The sequence below is a fragment of the Rhinoraja longicauda genome, chromosome 7 (genome assembly GCF_053455715.1).
Source record: "Rhinoraja longicauda isolate Sanriku21f chromosome 7, sRhiLon1.1, whole genome shotgun sequence".
In the NCBI taxonomy this organism is placed as follows: domain Eukaryota; kingdom Metazoa; phylum Chordata; class Chondrichthyes; order Rajiformes; family Arhynchobatidae; genus Rhinoraja; species Rhinoraja longicauda.
Window position 1 is genome coordinate 43275760 of NC_135959.1, and position 20664 is coordinate 43296423.

Sequence of the window (20664 nt, forward strand, 5' to 3'; positions counted from 1 at the left end):
CCTCCTCCTCCCTCCCCCCCACTTGCTCCCGCCCTCCCCCCTCCCGGTCCGGGCGGCCGCCATTGGTGGAGCAGGGGGGAGAGTCCTGTCCCGGTGCGGTGCGGTGGGTAGACGGCGGCGGCTCTCCAACTGTTGCTAAGCCGTTGGACTCCGGGCGGCGTGGGGAAGGCGCTCAGCCGGCCGGGGAGAGGAGGGGGGACGGTGGAGCCGAGGGCAGGCCCAGGCCTCGGCCTCGGCCTCCACCACGCCCGACCTCGCCGCTGCTGCTGCCGCCTTTCCCCTTGGCCCACCTCAGGCTCGCGGTTACTCGGTCATGTCCAGGCCCAGACCCAGACGCTGCTTACCCCGGCACCAGGCCTGGCTCTCCCGCCCCGCCAAGAGACTGGCGGCCGAGCCCTGCTCAATGGGCCCCAACTGCGCACGCGCGGATGCGGCGGCCATGTTACATAAGTACCAGATCAACGGGGCCCCCAACTGCGCATGCGCGGTTTAAACATCTTTAAAATGTGAATATAACACCTATTTCAATGAAGCTTCTTCCACGGGACGACGGTGAGTAAGGTGGGCCTAAAATTGTCATGCCATCGTGTACCCTTTTGGCTGTAGTTCAGGAACAAGCGGACAAATGAGAGCTTCAATATATGTCCCAGAAAGAACAATGAAATTCGTACTTGCAGCAGCACGACAGAATATTTAAACATAGTACTCTGTAAACATTATAATAGTTCAGTGTTTATTTATATATATATATATGTGTATGTGTGATAACCACACACATACAATAGATACACATAAAGACAAACTGCAAAAAGACAAAACCAATGCACTAATGTCTACGTAATTCATAATCGTAATCATAATAGTACTTTATTAGCTAAGTATGTTTTGCAACATACGAGGAATTTGATTTGCCATACAGTCTTACCAATAAAGAGCAACAAGACACCCAAATAATTTTTTAACATGAACATCCACCACAGCGACCTCCCACATTCCTCACTGTGATGGAAGGAAAGAAAAGTTCAATCTTCTTCCCTTCTTTATTCTCCCGCGGTCGGTGCACTCGAACCTTCCGTTGTCGGGGCGATCTTGGCTCCCGCAACTGGCGATCGACCCCTCCGCATCGGGCGATCAAGCTTCCACATCGGGGGGATCATAGCTCCCCGCGCTGGACGATCAGACCCCAGGTCTGGGCTGGTCGAACCTCCTGCGGCCTGGAGCTTCCCGACATCAGCCTCTACCTCTACCCGAGACTGCGAGCTTCTCGATGGTGAAATCCGCAGGCCACGGTTGGAGCGTCGATCCCAGGCAAGGGATCACAGGCTCCAATGGTAAGTCCACGGCCCCGCAGTGGGGCTCAAAGTCAGTCTTGAGCAAGGCCGCCAGCTCCATGATGTTAGGCCGCAGAGCGACTGGAGATACGATCTGGAAAACAATCGCATTTCCGGCAAGGTGAGAGATTGAAAAAAGTTTCACCCGACCCCCACATAAAACAAACCAGAGAACATTCACACATACTTTAAAACACACTAAAAATAACAACAAATATGAAAAGACAGACAGACTGACTGTTGGCGAGGCTGCCATCGCTGACGGCGCCACCTGGTGGAATTCAGATCTTATTTGGAGGTTGTAGTATTTAATAGCCTGATGGCTGTCGAGAAGAAGCTGTTCATGAACCTGGACGTTGCAGTTTTCAGGCACCGTCCCGATGGCAGGAGTGAAATGAGGGTGGTGTGGGTCTCTGTGATGGTGTTGTTTAGCATTAACTTGAACATTGACTGAAGCTCTGTTTAAATTGATAACTACAAGTCTGAGATCTGCTCACCTCCTTCCACACCCACACGCTGAGATTTTTTCGTGGGAATGGATCAGAACATAGACAAATAGGAAAGAAAATCAATGCGATAAAGTAAAGAATGAGATAAAAGAAATACTCCGTTCTTACTAAAGTTATAAATTGAAGGACTTATTTTCCATTTTAAAGGACATCGTGTGTAAATGTCTCAAGAGTCTACACAATGAATGAGTCTCCATCTTCTTTAACTCTTCTGAAAATGTGACCATTCTAATTTTCCATATTTTTATGATCAAGGCCTAAGAACTACACGATTTATGTAATTTACCAGACTTTGTTGACACACGCAAAATCCCTCACATGCTTATTTTCTTCTTTCGTTTTATTGCTTGTTAATGGCATAGCGGTCTGAATTAATATTGGAAGAAATTATCATGACCTGATTTTAACAATGATCATGTGCAGTTTTGACCAATGTCGTAAATTATGTGAGAGTCTTTAGTTGCAGACATAAAAATAATACATGTTAAAAATTAATGCTGATAATGAGGGGATTTACAGTAATTTAAAGATATGATTTGCACAAAGACTTTGGAGTAACAAACAAACTGATTGATTAAAAACATAGAAAATATGTGCAGGAGTAGGCCATTCGGCCCTTCGAGCCTGCACCGCCATTCAATATGATCATGGCTGATCATCCAGCTCAGTAGCCTGTACCTGCCTTCTCTCCATACCCCCTGATCCCTTTAGCAAAAAGGGCCACATCTAACTCCCTCTTAAATATAGCCAATGAACTGGCCTCAACTACCTTCTGTGGCAGAGAATTCCACAGACTCACTACTCTCTGTGTGAAGAAATGTTTTCTCATCTCGGTCCTAAAAGACTTCCCCCTTATCCTTAAGCTGTGACCCCTGGTTCTGGACTCCCCCAACATCGGGAACAATCTTCCCGCATCTAGCCTCTCCAACCCCTTAAGAATTTTATATGTTTCTATAAGATCCCCCCTCAGTCTTCTAAATTCCAGCGAGTACAAGCCCAGTCTATCCAATCTTTCCTCATATGTAAGTCCCGCCATCCCAGGGATCAATCTGGTGAACCTTCTCTGTACTCTCTTTAAGGCAAGAACGTCTTTCCTCAGGTTAGGAGACCAAAACTGCACACAATACTCCAGGTGCGGTCTCACCAAGGCCCTGTACAACTGCAGCAGAACCTCCCTGCTCCTAAACTCAAATCCTCTTGCTATGAATGCCAAGAAGGGTCCCACCCGAAGCATTGTCTGCCCATCCCTCGCCAGATGCTGTCGGACCTGCTCCGTTCGTCCAGCACTTCGTGCCCGAGGGTCTATTTCCGCGCTGTACAGCTATATAATTTACCATTTAGAAAAAGGTTCCGTCTTTTTTAAAGTTTACTGGGCTCAAGTAATATAATTTAACATAATTCTCAGTTTTGGTTGATTACTAAAGCTATGTGTGGAAAGGAACTACAGATGCTGATTTACACCGAAGATATGCCCTTAGTGCTGGAGTCGCTGAGCAGGTCAGGCAGCGTCTCTGGAGAAAAAGAATGGGTGACGTTTCGGATCGGGACCCTTCATCAGACTTTCTCCAGAGATGCTGCCTGACCGCTCAGTTACTCCAGCACGTTGTGCCTATCTGTGCACTTAGAAATGTCTGAGTTATGCAAAGTCTTTGCAACGCTGGAAAAAAAGCCATCCCCCCCCCCAATATCTGCACCCATTTACACTATTCCTACACTAATCCCTTTTTTGACGCTCATGCACTTGTCTTTCTTGTTTTCGTTCGCGGGAAAGACTTTAGGGTTGCAAAGCGAATAAACGTTACCATAAAGATGTGGACTCTAAGTACTGTGGATGTTAGTTTACTGAAAAAGACACAAGGTGCTGGTTCCATTAAGTTTGAAGAAGTTTGATGTCTTAAGAAGCGTCTCGACCCGAAATGTCGCTTATTCCTTCTCTCCAGTGGTACTGTCTGTCCCGCTGAGTTGCTCCAGCATTATGTTTCTATATTCCATTAAGTTTACCATTACTATCGAAGCACATGGCGCGGAGCAAGGTGTATCTGGGATGGAAACTTTTGTAACACTGTGCCTACCTGACGGGGAGGTTTAGATGTTTGCAGATCCCAGTGAGAACAGAGGGCCGAAATGTGTCTGCCGTCCGAAGTCCGAGGTAGAACTAGACGCGATGGAGTGAATGCTCTTAGTAGAAAACATTGGCCAGGCTTAATTATAGTGACACAATTATCACAGGGTTCATAAAACTCTGAGAGTAAAATTAACACACCGAGGAGTGTTATATTAGCTACACTTTGCTTGTTATGAACACCCTTAAACAGGAAACTCATCCCGCCAAACGTAATAAGACAGATTGTTACAGACTTCTAAAATATCAAACACTGCCTGATGCCTGGCCCGCTGAGTTACTCCAGTTTTTTTGTACCTATCTTCGGTTTAAACCAGCAGCTGTAGTTCCTTCCTACACAGTAGATTAATTCTGTGGTGCGACACTTTGAATGAAAGGTGGAGTCCAGAATTTAATTTCGCGACTCGGATTATATTGTTTACAGATACAACGTTTACATATTCTGTTGTGCCGCTGCGAGTAAGAATTTCATTGTTCTGCCTGGGACATACGACAACAAATCACTCGTGGCTCGACTCTTGAATAAATTGTGTTAACTAACTAGCAATAGTGATGACAGTACGAGAAATTACCCCGCTTCTTTGTTTGCAATTAAGATTTACACATATTAGAATTATATCTATATATTACGTTGAGCGCGTTCCCATATGTTAAAATCCACGCTCTATTTGGCGTTCTTTAGCAGACTTAAAGGCCTTTGGAAGATATCCTTAGATTTGGCCAGGTATTCGGTTTAAGCTGTTAAAATCACGACAAAAATACTCAGAAATAGTTAGAACGTGATGAAACCGCTCACCAACCCATAACGAGCATTCGCAAGGACTCAGTCCCGCAAGCGTCGTTCGAATACGCTTTTTTTTTGGAACTTGAAGACTATAACTGGTGCATTGTTTTGACAAAATAAATGACTGCAGATTACGCTGTAGTCACGTTAGTCTAATAAATAGCCATGATTGTAACTCGTCTAGTTAATGGTCATATATCACCCTGAGATTACTTAATCTGAAAACTATTTACAGGGCAGACAACTCCGACCTGAAATTTATGAAGCGCAATCATGCAATATAATTCAGGTTACAGCAACTTTTGTCAGTTTTATCGCCTTTTTAAATTGCATTTAAAGTTTACTGCTTCATCGAATTCGCGGTTTAATATTGGCCATTAACATGTCATAGACATCGACCCGAAGGAATTGTGATGACTTCCATTTGGTCGTTGTTTTGCCTAAAAATCGGTATAAGAAGATTGGACGGGTTTTTAAACCCAGAGACGAATGGCAATAAAATTGTGGGAATTATTATCCCACTCAGAGTCGCACCGGGGTGAATCTTGAAACGGATGTGAGCACGTTGCCCTTTGTGATTAAATAAATTGGATGTTTTATTTAAACAAAAATAAAATGATTGTCACTAAATATTTCCTTGTGCCTCCGATTTTAAAAATAATGTTGTGCTTTCTGGCCATTCTAGTGGGATGGTGTTCGAGCATTTTCGAAGCTCATCGGTCCGCACTGTTACTCATTTAGCCTGGAAGGCGGTAACGAACAAATTACTAAACTAGCCGTACAAATCATTCTGGTGCTAAGTCATATATAAATACGATCAGTGCAGTACTTGTTCCAAACAGACATCTATGCACGTTTTCAAAAGTTGGAATAAAGCAACGATATAGTACAAATCATTGGACTAATTAGCACAGGTGTATGACAGGAATTGGCGCGTTGATGTTCAATATGATGATTTCTAACATAATACAGGTTTGCTTTACTAATATGGTCCTTCGTTTAAAATAACATACGTGTGCGTGTGATTCAACATACTATGTAATTGGGGCATTTGTTGTCTTATTACTATTTCTTTGTTTTGCAATAGGTGAAATGTGAGCAAGTTCAATAATGGATAATAATGAAGGGTTTTTTAAAGGAAAGACAGCCGGCAGCCATTTCTTTAAGAATTGAATGGTAACAGCACAATACAGAGACCACATATAGAGACATCTTCATAATATTTTCGACAAGTTGAGTCAAGAACGTCGATGTGTTTGGCACTGTTGCATTTACAGATGTGGAGAATATTTGGATTGTATTTTTGCATTTTACTCTGCCGTGGCTAAATATCCAATCAAAACAAAATGATTCCACTTACAACGATGACAAGGATTATGGAGTCTGAAGAAGGGTCTCGACCCGAAACTTCACCCATTCCTTCTCTCCCGAGATGCTGCCTGACCTGCTGAGTTACTCCAGCATTTTGTGAATAAATACCTTCGATTTGTACCAGCATCTGCAGTTATTTTCTTATAGGATTATGGAGAGGTGGCGATTTCGAGAAAAATGTCACATTTATTCCAATATCCTCCCCCGTCTGTATTTCCAAACATTAAACGATCTTCCGTACAGCATTTATGTTATATTCAGTTTTAATTATTTCCATGTGTTCTGGCGTGTTTTTATTTGTAGCAATAAATTCATTTATTCGTAAACCCATTGTTATGAATACACCTTCCACCACAAATCTTTGAAATTAAACAAAAAAGTCAAAGCAACTGCAAATCCTGTTTTTTTTTAACACCCAACAATCTGCGGGTCATGTCCCAGTTCGCGGGAAATGAATGTACGGTTTGATTATTGTCGTTCAGGTCATTTCCAAAATATCAACCCGGAACATTCCTGAAAAGTTTATTTGGTTTAAATGATCGTAAAGTACCATTATTCATTTACAACTATTTTATTTCAACTCAAATTTATCGTTGAGGTTAAAACGTCTGATCGTGAGAATAATAACTCCTAAACTGTATACTTTCATCTGCTATTCTCTGGGATATCTGCAAACTTGATTTCACTCAATTGAATTTTTAGCATTTGACACGTTAAGAGTCAAGTGTGTGTGTGTGTGTTTATATCACAATCAGTAATAATGCCTTGAACTATAAGTTCACATTGGCCTTCTGTTCCGCACTACAAATCTATACAACATTTTCAATTTTCGCTTTGGCTAAACGGCGTTTGGCCAAATTCTCACTCACCGTCTTTTAAAAAAGGTATCTGTTTGGGGAACGTAGAACATTGAAAAGAACAATATAGGAAGGAACGGCAGATGTTGGTTTAAACCGAAGATAAACACCAAGTGCTGGAGTAACTCAGCGGGGCAGGCAGCATTTCTGGAGAGAAGGAATGGGTGACGTTGCGGGTCGAGACCCGAAGACACGAACAGCATTCTGAAGAAGGGTCTCGACCCGAAACGTCACTCATTCCTTCGCTCCAGATATGTTGCCTGAACGGCTGAGTCACTCCAGCACTTTGTGTCTATCTTCCATTGAAAAGAACAGCATTGGAACAGGCCCTTCGGCCACCATGTCTGCCGAACATGGTGTCAAGATAAACTAATCTCCTGCGCCGGTACATGATCCATATCCATCCATTCCCTCCATATCCATGCGGCTAAAAAAGCCTCTTAAACGCCACTATCGTATCTGTCTCCACCACCACCATCCCTGGCAGCTCGTCCCAGGTCAAAAGGCTGGTGGGAAAAAAGGCAAATGAAAGTGTGTCGTTTCGGAGTTATTATTCTCGCGAGTTTTAAAACTTGACATCTTGCGCTTTGAATTTAGAACTAGTTTGTGACTTTCAACGTCCCTATACATATTTCATTTGCACTTGTTTTTAGTATAAATGATGCTCGAGTTTGCTATTACATTTTACAAAACCGATGCCAACATTTCAGGCTCAATTGTTAATGGAGCCAGATATTTACTCGCTCCTCGATCTGCCTTAACATGAACACTGGACAAGGTGCACACGGCGTGGTATGTAACTGGGCGAATCTGCTGCCTTTTGAACTGTGCCTGTCTGATGACTTCCGCGGTTCTTGCCCGGGTCAATACCCGCAAAACCAGTTAAACGTTCCCAAACTGATTTTTTTTCACAAAAAAAGTCTTCCGAATTATTTTTACTGTGGGCAGCGAATGAGGGTGGTTAAAGTGCGGAAGATTGAAGTGGAAGGAGGAAGCGTTTGGAACAATACTCGGTTGAATATGTAGCTCTTGATCCTGGCGCTCCTGTCTTCTTATCTTTTTAAATGCAAATCTTCGGCTGCACAAATTAGTTGACGTCACCTGCCTTTAGTTCGCCTTTACTAATAGAAGCTTGTAAACACTCGTTAATCATGTGAGACGCGAGCGAATCGCCCTGATCGCCTTTGGAAACGCACTAGCAAACCAGGGAAAAGAAAATCTTGAAACGACAGTAATCTGGATTTCTCCGGAACAGCATGCCGATTGCGCCCCGCCGCCAACATGTACGTGAGCTATCTACTGGATAAAGACATCAGCATGTACCCAGGCTCCGTGAGGCATTCTGGCATTAACTTGGGCGCTCAGAACTTCGTCAACACGCCACAATACACGGATTATGCTGGCTATCATGTACCCGGCGTAAACCTGGACAATCACACTCAGTCTTCAGGATCCTGGCCTTCCCCTTACGGGCCACCCCGCGACGACTGGAGTGCGTACGCGGCGCCCACGAGCACTGTCCATGGCATCAACACTTCGCCGGGATCTCTGTCTTACAACCCTGCAGATTATAACTCCGTCCAGAACCCGACATCTGGCGTGATACAGCCTCTAAGTAATAATCTATTGGAACAGCATTCCCCCAATAGCCAAAGGCGCAACCCTTACCAATGGATGAGGAAACCAAACCAGCAGCTGTCCGCTACAGGTAAGATTGTCTTTGGCCCTCTTTAACACTCCAAAGCAGAACATGATAGAGAAATTGCTCCCACGACTCCAATTTCACATAACTATGGAAATCGCTTTCTCACCTCTACTCTGACCGTTGCGTGAGTCAAATGCTTCCAATTGTATTTCTTTGATAAAGATTCCCGTGCCCCGGGGTCGAGTTTGCAACCGTGGTGAATTATCTATAGAACCGAAGCCCGAACACAGAGGGACAAAAGGGGAATGTTTTCTCCCGGATAATCCTGGTATTTCCACCCTATGCCACTCTATTTTTAATTTCCTTTTTCCCTGACTAGCCCGAAGAAGGGTCTCGACCCGAAACGTCAACCATTCTTTCTCTCCAGAAATGCTGCTTGTCCCGTTGAGTTACTGCAACATTTTGTGCCTTTCTTTTATTTTATAAAAGATGGACATCAAGTTATTCTCTGTCTGTTCTGCTGCTGCGAGTAAGAATTTCCCTGTTCCGTTTCGGGACATATGACAATAAAACCCTCTTGACTATATTAATTCTTGACTCATGCAGAAGAAGGGGAAACTTTAAAAAATAAAGTGCTACATTGTCGCCCATGTAACCCTCTTCAACCAAATATAACTCCGAGGAATTTGGCACCTTTGATTTCACCAGCACTTTATATATCTGGGTTCCTCTTTGTCAAAATCCAAGCAAATAGATATTATTCATGTTGAGGTTTAACTCCGAAAGGATACCATAACTTTTGTTTTAATGACGGCAAAAATTAATAATCTGTTCCCTGTTAAAAGTTATCAAGAATGTATTGCTCTTTTTAACCGGACACCCGTCGACATTGCAAAGTCTTAAGCTCTGAAGTAATGTGGACAACCTAATATATGTATTAATTATCCATTTATTTTTTTAATGTTTTGTCAGTCTGTCAGAAAAAGCTGCTTAAACAATGGTAAATGAGGAGGTCAGGCCATGTCAGAATGCTTTTTAAATCGCTCTCTAAGGGACTATTTCGGTGCCTGGCTGGTAATGCGAGGCGAGCACTGTTTATTGGTTGGTATCTTCCCGTGAACAATATCGCCATGAGACAACCCAATAACATCATAATTAATGTATAAATGAATGACAATAAATTGGAACGCAGTTTGTGTCGGGCCATTTCTTTTGCTTTTTCCCCACCTTAATTTATTCATTAGTATCACGATAAGCCTCTTGAATTGAGGAGACGTACTTTAATTGCAATAATTCCAAACCCTGTTATCGACATTCGAAGATTTTATAACCAATTTTCGACCATATAAATCACTGAACAGTGTCGACTGACAATTGTTTCTGAGTCATTAAGCAAATACGTTTATTAGTTAATACCCGCTATTTTTGAAGCACTAAACAGTGTATTCCTTTATACATAGCCAACCTGAAAACTAGTTTGCCACTTGCCTACTGTATCGTAGACCGCCTTCCATCTCATCTCCCCGCTACCCGGAATTGTCCGCAATTGAAAATGTTCCTCAGACTGAACTATTCTCCATCCTTCACTGCCTGTGACCAGCGCCAGCTAGCCCCACGTCAGTGCGAGGAGCACGATTATCTCTTTCGGTCTGTTTTTCTACACATCGAGAACCACAGGTTGAAGGTGAGGGGGGACAGATAGGAACCTGAGGGGTGACCTCTTTACACAAAGGGTGGTGGATGTATGGAACCAGATGCTGGAGGACGTAGTTGAGCCAGGTGCAATCGCAACATTCAAGAAACATTTAGATAGGCACATGGATAGGTTTAGAAGGATATGTGCCAAACGCAAGCAGATGGGGACTAGTGTGGACGGTACATGTTGGTCGGTGTGGACAAGTTGGACCGAAGGGCCTGTTTTTACGCCGTATGCCTCAATTACATTATCTCGACTGTTTAACATCTACAGCAACCCGCTCAAGTGTAGTTTTATGTGATCTCGACTGTGCCGGGACTCTTTTAAAGGAGTCACAAGGAATTGGAATTTTGAGCAAAACACAAGGTGCAGGAGGAACTCAGCGGGTCGAGGCAGCATGTGTAGAGGGAATAGAGAGGCGACGTTTCGGGTCTTCTGAAGAAGGATCCCAATCCGAAATGTCGTCTATCCATTCCCTCCCCAGAAGATGCCCAACCCGCTGAGTTCTTCCAGCACTTTGTGTTTTGTCATCTACATTGACGATGAGCTAAAATTCGCAAATCTGCACGTTTCTTTAGAGTTATTATGATCAAGAATACCTCGGCTATAATTAAAGAAAAAAAATAAGACTTGAAGCACCATTTACATGTCACACTATTCACAATGTCTTACTATTGCGGACGGCTGCGAATGAAACCTTACCTCTTTGACATAGAATCAGTTTGCAATTCTTCAGACTTCTTTTGGTCGAAGTTAAAGATAATAAATAAGCTTTTCAATTACACCCCTTGCTGTGGGTGAAAGGCTAACCTAAAATGTGAAGCATTTCTTCTAAAAATAAACTTTATTCAGATTAATAAAAACATTATAAAAACAAAGCACAGTGCAAAAAACTTCCGACATTCTCAACGTCTATACATATATTCATTAGTTATATTTTCGATAGTGTTCATAAACTATCCTTATGAAAGTAAAGTATTTTATTTCCAACAATAAACTAAAAAATATACAAAACAAAAACTGTAAGTTGAGCATCGCACATTGGTGGTGGGTCATGGTTGTAAGTAAATTGGACTTGAAGTCTTGCATCAAGAGGCATGATTGTTTGATTGTCAAATGTACCGACAATTGAATTCTTACCAATAGCAGCATAGCAGGCTGGTAATCACAATACTGTCCTCATGGATAACACAAAATAAACAAAACAAAACCATTTTTCAACACCGTTCTTTGGAAATTACACGTACGCTAAATCATTAATGCTTATTTCGGGTTAAGAAATAAAGCTTCTTTTTCCACCACTATTGCCCATTTAAAAGTAGAATTTCTTGGTAAATTAATACATTCCCCCTAGATAGTCTGATCGTCAATCTGTTATGTGTCACGACCTTTTAACATGATGCGCTTTTATATACACCTTTATTCCCGAAGCCCTATTCCATTGTTCCGCCCGTCCTCCGGAAAAGGGTGGCGATTTCGCAGCAAATAAAGAATTCTGACATTTCTGCATGATCCCATTCATCGTATCTTCTTTCTTTTCACTCGGTTCCCAGGCCATCACGGGAACAATAAATATTACTTGCTCCAACTAACGAAGTGTCATCCGTGACACACGTACGTGTCAATGAGATGCAAAAGAAAACATTGATGTGAAATCTTGGCTGAATGTATTCTTGGGAAAGTTACTTTTTAAGTGCATCTCTGCTTTAAATTCAAAGCAATGACAGAAAATGAACTCAGAACGCTCCTGAAATCTTAAAACTGCAAATAGTTTGAATTGCTAATGTTTTGTATTAATTTACCAAGAAATTCCCCTTATAAGAGGGCAATAGTGGTCGAAAAAGGGGGCATTTTGTACCCCCAAATAAGTACTGATCATTTACTTCGAAAGAACGCGGTTTTAAAACGCGTTCCTGCATTTCCTCTTCTTTATCAAGTTTATTCAAAATTGCGTTTTGGACGGACTCACAGAAAAATTACAATCAAAAATCTGATCCCGTTCTCAATGGGTTCGTTGACCTTTCTATTCAGCGCCCGGGGATTATATGTGTATTTCTTGCTGCGCAAGATAAGCCGTGTGTTTTCGGTGATTAATGTGTTTTTTTAACGTACATTTGTCAGATCATTTTCTTTTCCTTCCAAAAAATGTCCGTATGCGTCCTGGCTCCAACAGCCAACCTTCATCTTTGAAGCATTTCCCATTGAAATTCTTCAGCATTCTTCTGTCTTTAGGAATGAGGGTTTTAAATGTAAATGCGCCGAGGTTCGTGATGAAAGATTCAGCCGCCATTTGTTCGTAAGTGGCAATTTAAACAGAATGCACCACTGAAAAAAAAAACTCTTTGATAAGATCCCCTTGTCGCGCATTGTTCGGGCCGTGTTCGCCTTTAAACAGCTGTATACATTTCCCCTGGATGAAGCTTGTTTCTCCGCGGGGCGCTTTTGTTGGGGTTTGCAGCGAATTACCTGAACAAAGTCATCCCGCCGGCGTTCAGCATCTGAGCACAGGGGAAGGGAAGTTTTTCTTTCGATAGGGAGCATTAAAAATGTCCGGGGCACATATAAATATATTAGGTTATTAAATTCGACTTGATAGAGTCATGGACAATCATGGAGTCATACTGCACGGAAACAGGCCCTTCGACCCAACTCGTCCAAGCTAGTACCATTTGCCCGCATTTGACCCCAGTACCCCTCTAAATCTTTAATATCCATGTCCCAGTCCAAGTGTCTTTCAATTTTTTATAGCAACCTCACCGATTGCATCGATTATGGATTTTTAAGCTTTTAATTGTAAACCTAGCTGAATGTAGAAACCAAGAATCCAAGAAACGTTACATCGCACAAGAGTTTGTGGTACATAAGAGAGATGTCAGGAATGGCACCGAGTTTCCCAATAGTTTTCACTTATTTTTTTAATTGTTATGATGCATTTAGTTTCGTTTAGAGGCACAGCGTGGAAACTCACCGAGTCGTGCCGACCAGCGCTAGCATGATCCTACTAGCGCTGGGGATAATTTACTATTTTACCGAAGCCAATTAACCTACAAGTCTATACGTCTTTGGGCGTGGGAGGAAACCGGAGCAAACCCACGCAGTCACATGGAGAACGTACAATCTCCGTGCAGACAGCACCCATAGTCAGGATCCAATTCGGGTCTCTTGAGCTGGAAGGCAGCAGCAACTCTACCGCTGCGCCACTGTGCCGCCCACAAGTTCGAGTTTCTCATTAAAAGGTTTTCGAAATGTGTCCAAACTAATTTTTGCCCTAAGGTAGAAACTTCTGAAGAAAGGTTCCGACCCAAAACGTCACCTATTATTTTTCTCCAGTGGTGCTGTGCTGTGCTTGTGCTGTCTGATCCGCCGAGTTACTCCAGCACTTTGCGTCTATCTTAACTTTTTGCCCAAACCATTTTAAAACATTTTACTGGCATCTCCTGACACTGGTTTTAGCAGCAGCTGTTTTAAGTCAGTTGTTCCGATTAACTCTCGGTGTAACATTCACCTGACCAATATTTGACCTAAATTATCCACACACAAGAAAACAGAGGATCGATATTTCTCTCTGAATAGTCATAATCAATTCACACAAACCGTTCCAGCTATTATTGTAAGGATGCTGCTTCATTGCTAAGATTAAGATTATAATAATTCGAGAATTAAATTACTTAAAATATCTTGAAAGCCTCGGAGCGATTGAGATTTTGATCAATTTCTTTCCAATATCATCTTGGAAACTACAATCTTTTTAATTCGATTTTCGCCCTCTCCCGTCCATTTTTCGCCCCCTTGACTTGTAAAAGGTTGCCATGTTAAACTTGTCCGGTATATCTTGGCGTTAGGACGCACTTATTGGCGATTAGCGCAAAGTTCGAGTTTAGTTTTTTTAGTTTAGTTTACCGCTGCGCCTAAACGGCCCGAAATGTCTGTGTTTAAATTGTGAAACACCTTCAGGTCTTTCAGAAAACGAGGCGTTAGATACTGCGAAGTTAAATAAATTGGGAAGTTTTCGAAACCCCATTTGCTCACAGAGCCCAAAATGTAGAAATAAGATGAAAATACCAGAAGAAATACGACACCCAGGGGATTAATTGGAGAGGGTGAACAGTACACTGAGCGCGGGGAAGCATTAGGAAATGCAATAATAAGTTACATAATAAATCCAGACACGCTTTTAAGATATATTTTTCCCGTTGTCCTATCGTTTTACAACGCTCTGTAGGTTAGATGGGGCGTTTCCTGTATTTTTCAGCCTCGGTTAACCATCTGAGCTCATTTTATCGATTAATCTTATTTCCTAATTTAAAAAAAAAAAGATCTTTCGTGGTTTTAAGTCCTCCAAATCAATGTTTTTACGCGAGGTCGTTGTGGAGAAACAAACATCGCCAGCATGTTTATGTGAACTTAGGTTCATCTCGCCTTGTTCTGCGCTAATGTCACAAACAGGAAATATTCCTAGCAACAACATTTACTTTCAAAAACCGAGATTGGACAAACTCTGGTGTCGGACAACAGCCTCCTCTTGAATGTCAAAAAAACTAAGGAGCTGATTGTGGACTTTCGAAGGGCTCAACGTCCAAGGACGTACACGCCATTGGAAATAAATGGGTCTACTGTGGATAGGGTGAGCAGCTTTAAATACCTGGGAGACGGAGTCCACATCAAAGAGGATCTGACATGGACAACACACATTGCCGCACTGGTGGGTAAGGCAAGGCAGCGCCTTTACCACCTTAGACAGCTGAGGAAATTCAGAGAAATTCAATGCTTCTACTCTGGGGCTGTAGAGAGCATCCTGTCCGGCAACATTACAGTTTGGTTTGGGAACAGCTCTGCCCAGGACAGGAAGGCCCTGCAAAGAGTAGTGCGTTCGGGAGAACGCACCATGGGAACTAAACTCACCCCCCTGCAGGACCTATACATCAGGAGGTGCAGATCAAGAGCAAGCAAGATTATGAGGAACCCCTGCCACCCCAGCAACGGACTGTTCCAGCTGCCACGGTCAGGCAAACTCCTCCGCTGTCATGCTGTAAAAACGGAGAGGATGAGACGGTTTCTTCCCACAGGCCATCAGGACTGTTAACTATTATAACTCCAGGGACTAAATTTTCTTTTCTGTATTAATTTTAATTTATATGCTGTAATTGTAATTTTTTTGTTGTTGCACAATCCGCAGGCACTTTCATTTCACTGCACATCGTGTATGTGTATGTGACAAATAAACTTGACTTGACTTGACCTGATTAGAAGTATATAAAATTTCGAGAGGCATAGAAAAGGGTAGACAGCTAGAACCATTTTCCCAAGATGGAAATACCAAAAAGAATAGGGGGCATCATTTTAAGTTGAGAGGGGCAAAGCTTAGAGAGGTTTTTACAGAGGGTGAAGGGTGCTTGGAATGCACTGCCGGGAGTGCTGGTGGAGGCAGGTATCACAGTGTATTTAAGAGGCTGTTGGATAGAACCATGAATATGCAGGACATGGAGGGATGTGGATCATGTACAGGCAGACGAGATTAATTTAAATTGGTTCCTTGAGCACGGAATGTCCGAAGTGCCTGTCGCTATGTTGTACTGTTCAATGTTTCATGTTCTTAAACATTGGGCCACATGTCAAGACGAGAAAGTGAAATGCTCAACTTTCATTAACATTTTTATGTGAAGCTTAACTCCCAGAAATAACTTGTGTCGGAAGAAACTGCAGATGCTGGTTTACACTGAAGATAGACACAAAGTGCTAGAATAACTCAGAAGATCAGACAGCATCTTTTGAGAAAAGGAATAGGGGAAAAGAAAAGGACATTCCTTTACTCCAGAGTTTTAGTTTTATATATATATATATATATATGTATGCACAGAAAGAGTCCCAAGTGTGTAGGATCGTGCTCGTGTACAGGGATTGCTGGTCAGCACGGTTAAATATGTCAGTGGAAATTAATGAGTATCTTCCAAATATCTCCTTGAGATATACTGAGATATACTGAATTTCTAATAAATACCATTCCGAATGGCTATTCAGGCACAACTTGCCCACACCAACTAACATACAGACAGAACCCATACTCAGGATCAAACCCAGGTCTCTTGCGCAGTATAGCAGCAATTCTATCGCTATGCCACTCTGCCACCCAAAGATGCTGCCTAACCCGCTGAGTTGCTCCAGCATTTTGTGTCTATCCCCAAATAACAATGATTACCAACTTGCATCTTCCAAAGGTTCAGCTAAGGAATCAGAGAGAATGCAGATCACAATGAGGCAATTCGTTGTCATTATATTTTATGCGCTCTCACTTGTTCTGTTACAGATAAAACAAGAACAAAGGACAAATACCGAGTGGTTTACACAGATCACCAGAGGCTGGAACTGGAGAAAGAGTTTCACTACAGCCGCTACATCACCATTCGGCGGAAAGCTGAGCTGGCTGCAAATCTGGGGCTTTCCGAGAGACAGGTGGGTAACAGGGCAAAGTGCACGCACCTCCAGTTGACTGGCGAGGTCACAAGGAATTGGAGTAACTCAGCGGGACAGGCAGCATCTCTGGAGGACCTGGATAGATGACATTTTGTCCCGAAACATCGCCTACCTGTGTCCTCCAGATATGCTGCCTGACCAGCTGAGTCTTTTTCCATAAATAAACATTTTCAGAATAAAAATATATACAAAACAAGAACAGTGGCAAAACTCTTCTGACATTCTCGGCATCTATACATTCCCCCACCCTAGTTGGCCTGCTAGTTTCACTGTTGGTATCCATTTGTTGTCACTTTTTCTGCAGCCAACAATGGACCATTGTGGGCTCCACCTTTCCTTGGTCATTGGTGTGGGCTCTGATTTATTTTCAACATTTTCAGACCTCTCGTTTCCCTCTCCCCTGACTCTGAAGAAGGGTCTCGACCCCAAACGTCACCTATTTTCTTTTGGCCAAAGGTGCTGCCTGACCCATTGTGCTACTCCAGTCTATCATCGGTCTAAACCAGCACCTGCAGTTCCTCCTTATACATGTTTCTTGGTGTTATGTTTGGTAGGTGTTCACAAACTATCCTTATACCAGGCACCCTTGCCACTCATGTGCCCCCCCTGGGATGATATCCCTTCCCTTATTTGAGGGGTGTCCCCACCGAACCCCACCCCTCAATGTTCAGCGGAGGAGGGTCCCAGACTGTGGTCCTCTCCCACAGAGCCTTGGTATTAGCTGCACCAAGCTTCAATGCATTCCTCAGCATGTACTCCTGCAGTCTGGAATTGGCCAGTGGGCAACATTTCCTGGCGGACATCTTTCTAAGTAAGAGATGAGTGTTAGCTGGCTGGCGACACATGCAGCAAACAAGGGAAGTGATATCACCTTAGAGCGCCAGATGAGAGACAATAAAAGAGAAACAAAATGGAGTAACTCAGCCTGACCAGCAGCCCCCCTGGAGAATACGGATAGGTGATGTTTGGAGTCCAGACTTATGTGTAAAGACAGGTGCTACCACTACAGAGTATCATGCCAGCAATATTTTTAAATGCACAGACACCAAGAATGTATTAAGAGTTTTTGCACTTTATTTTGTATATATATATTTATTACGAATAAAGTTTGTTTGTTGATTTAAAAACGACATACCAAGAGAGTGACTGGAATAAGTCACTTCCCAATCATTTCCAACCCGAATTTATAGACACGAGAGAGTTGTAAATTTGTGGAATTCTCTGCCTCAGAAGGTAGTGGAGGCGGATTCACTGGATGCATTCAAAAGAGAGTTAGAGCTCTTAGGGCTAGCGGAATCAAGGGATATGGGGAGAAGGCAGGAGCCATGATCACATTGAATGGCAGTACTGGTTGCATCGACTGAATGGCCTACACCTGCACCTATTTTCTATGTATCTATGTATGCCCCATCTAATCCCACCTTCCTGCCTTTGGGCCACCTCCCTCCAAACATAAGACAGACACAAAAGCTGGAGTAACGCAGTGGGTAATGCAGCATCTCTGGAGAAAAGACTATGTCAAGACCCTTCTTCAGACTCAAAACAACAATCCCGACCAGAAACGTTACTTATTCTTCTCCAGAGATGCTGCCTGCGCCGCCGACTTACTCCAGCTTTCTGTGTCTGTCTTCGGTTTAAACCAGCATCTGCAGTTCCTCCGTACACATTCCCTCTAAATATATCCCATCCATGTGCCTGTCCAAATGTTTCTTAAATGTTGCAATGGTACCTGCCTCAACTACCTCCTCTGGCAGTTCGTTCCATTCACCCATCACTATTTGTGTCATTGCAATCGAGTTTCACCCACCACTATTTGTGTCATTGCTATCGATGGTAATTGTGTGATTTCCTGACAACTCCACCGGAGCCCGAGGAGTTAAAAACCAAGCAACTAGCGGCTAGAGGCAGCTTTCTTGAAAGATTCCCCCATCGCTCAAATTTTAACTGAATTATTTTGTTTGGGTTGTTACTCACGTTCTTAAAGAAAACAACTGTAAAATAATCATTACAGGTGTACAGCAACGCACCCCAATTGTTAAATTGTTTGCAACTATGGTACTTTCAGTTTGTACAATCTCAATTTGTTGTGTAATCCGTGGCAGGTAGAGACTTTCGGTTAGGCAGTTAATGGAAGGATATGGATTTTGTGCAGGCAGATAAGAGTTCGTCTAAATAAGACATAGAAGTGCTGGAGTAACTCAGCGAGTGAGGCAGCTTCTCTGAAAACAAGGATAGGTGAAGTGTGGGGTTTGGACCCTTCTTCAGAGTCGTCCCGACCAAGAGTTAATCCTAAAGGGAATAGATCAGGTCAACGGTTTTATTCCTTGGAGCTCAGTGGGGTCAGGGGTAATCTGAGAGAGGTGTATAAAATTATGAGAGGAACAGATCGAGTAAACGCGCAGTCTTTTGCCCGGAGTAGGGTAATCGAGAACCAGGTTTAAGGTAAGGGGGGGGGGGGGGAGATTTAATCGAAACTTGTGGTGTATCTTTTTTGCACGAAGGATGGTGGAACTATGGGACGACCTGCCCAAGGAGGGAGGTAATATCATTACGTTTAAGAAGCATTTAGATTGTTACATGGATAGGATAGGTTTAGCGGGAAATGGGCCAAATGCAGGTAGGTGGGACTAGTGTAGATGGGGCATGTTGGTCGGCGTGGGCAAGTTGGACTGAAGGGTCTATTTCTGTGCTGTGACCCCATGGCTCACTGACTCTACGACTCTATCACTCTACGACTCTATCACTCTACGACTCTTGAGTTGGTCTTGTCATCACGTTCGGCAAAGACATTGTGGGCTGAAGGGCCTGCTCCTACGATGCTCAGTGATCTATGTGACGCCGATCGGGCTGGGATCCTTTTAATAGAGTCACAAGAAACTGGAATATTGAGCAAAACGCAGTACTGGAGGAACTGGTCGGCATCGGTGGAGGACTTTTTTTCTAGGGACCCTTCTTTAGACCGAGTCCCCCCAGATAATGCTTGAACCATTGAGTCGCTCCAACCCTTTGTTTTATGCAATCCTTACGCAATCTTTATGCGATCCTTTCAACATCGAATTGAAATTGGATTTGTGGTGCTACCGTATTAAATCTGTTTATTTTCCGTCACTTCAGGTCAAGATCTGGTTTCAAAACAGAAGGGCTAAGGAGCGAAAGCTGACAAAGAAGAAGTTACAACAGCAATCTCAGCAGGCGTCGGCTCAGTTGAGCCCGGTTCCCCCCGGGGCAGCCGGTTCCCTGTCGGTGGGCAACGGCGGTGTGTTGGGGTCTGCCGGTAGCGCGGTTTTACCGGGCACCATCTCCCAGTGAATGCTGTTTCCACACACCCGAAGGGACGGAGGGAAAGCACGAACTGGCGCCTATATAATAAGCGAGGAGTGTCCAAGAGTACAAGTGTCCAAGAGTACATTTTACAGCACTCCACAATTCCACAATGGCAGCGCCAGGCGTTTAAAATTAAAACATTTCATTCAAACTTCGGGAAGTTTGTCCGCGAAACAACACAGAAGATTTGCCGCCGACCTAATGACAATGTGAACGATTTCTTTCCCCTCTGTGTTTCAGCCTTTATATTAGTGAAATATTTTAATATCGTTGTCAAAAGTTAGATTATATCCGAGTCTGTGAAACACGACAAGATGCATTTCGACATTTCAAATGTGAATTCCCTTTTCTCCCCGAAATGCACCGGAATTGTATTGTACTTACTGTAATTGTTTTTCATCTATCCGTGTACATAATTTCTATATTTTCCCCTTTAGAGATACTTTTATAAATCTTTTGGGTTAGTTGCGAGTGGAGTAGTTTATTATAATGTAGAGTTTGAAACCTCTTCTGAATCGCACCAAGTGGGCGGCACAGTGGCGCAGCGGTAGAGC

At 43.1% G+C, this 20664-nt stretch overlaps 1 protein-coding gene across 1 annotated transcript; it reads left to right on the forward strand.

Moving 5' to 3' along the window:
• Nucleotides 1–8255: 8255 nt before the first annotated feature.
• LOC144595526 (homeobox protein CDX-1-like) lies at nucleotides 8256–20095 on the forward strand. The gene is made up of 3 exons (XM_078403047.1): nucleotides 8256–8682; nucleotides 16620–16765; nucleotides 19901–20095. The coding sequence occupies exons 1-3, from the start codon at nucleotides 8256–8258 to the stop codon at nucleotides 20093–20095; spliced, it is 768 nt and encodes a 255-aa protein (XP_078259173.1).
• The last annotated feature ends 569 nt before the right edge of the window (nucleotides 20096–20664 follow it).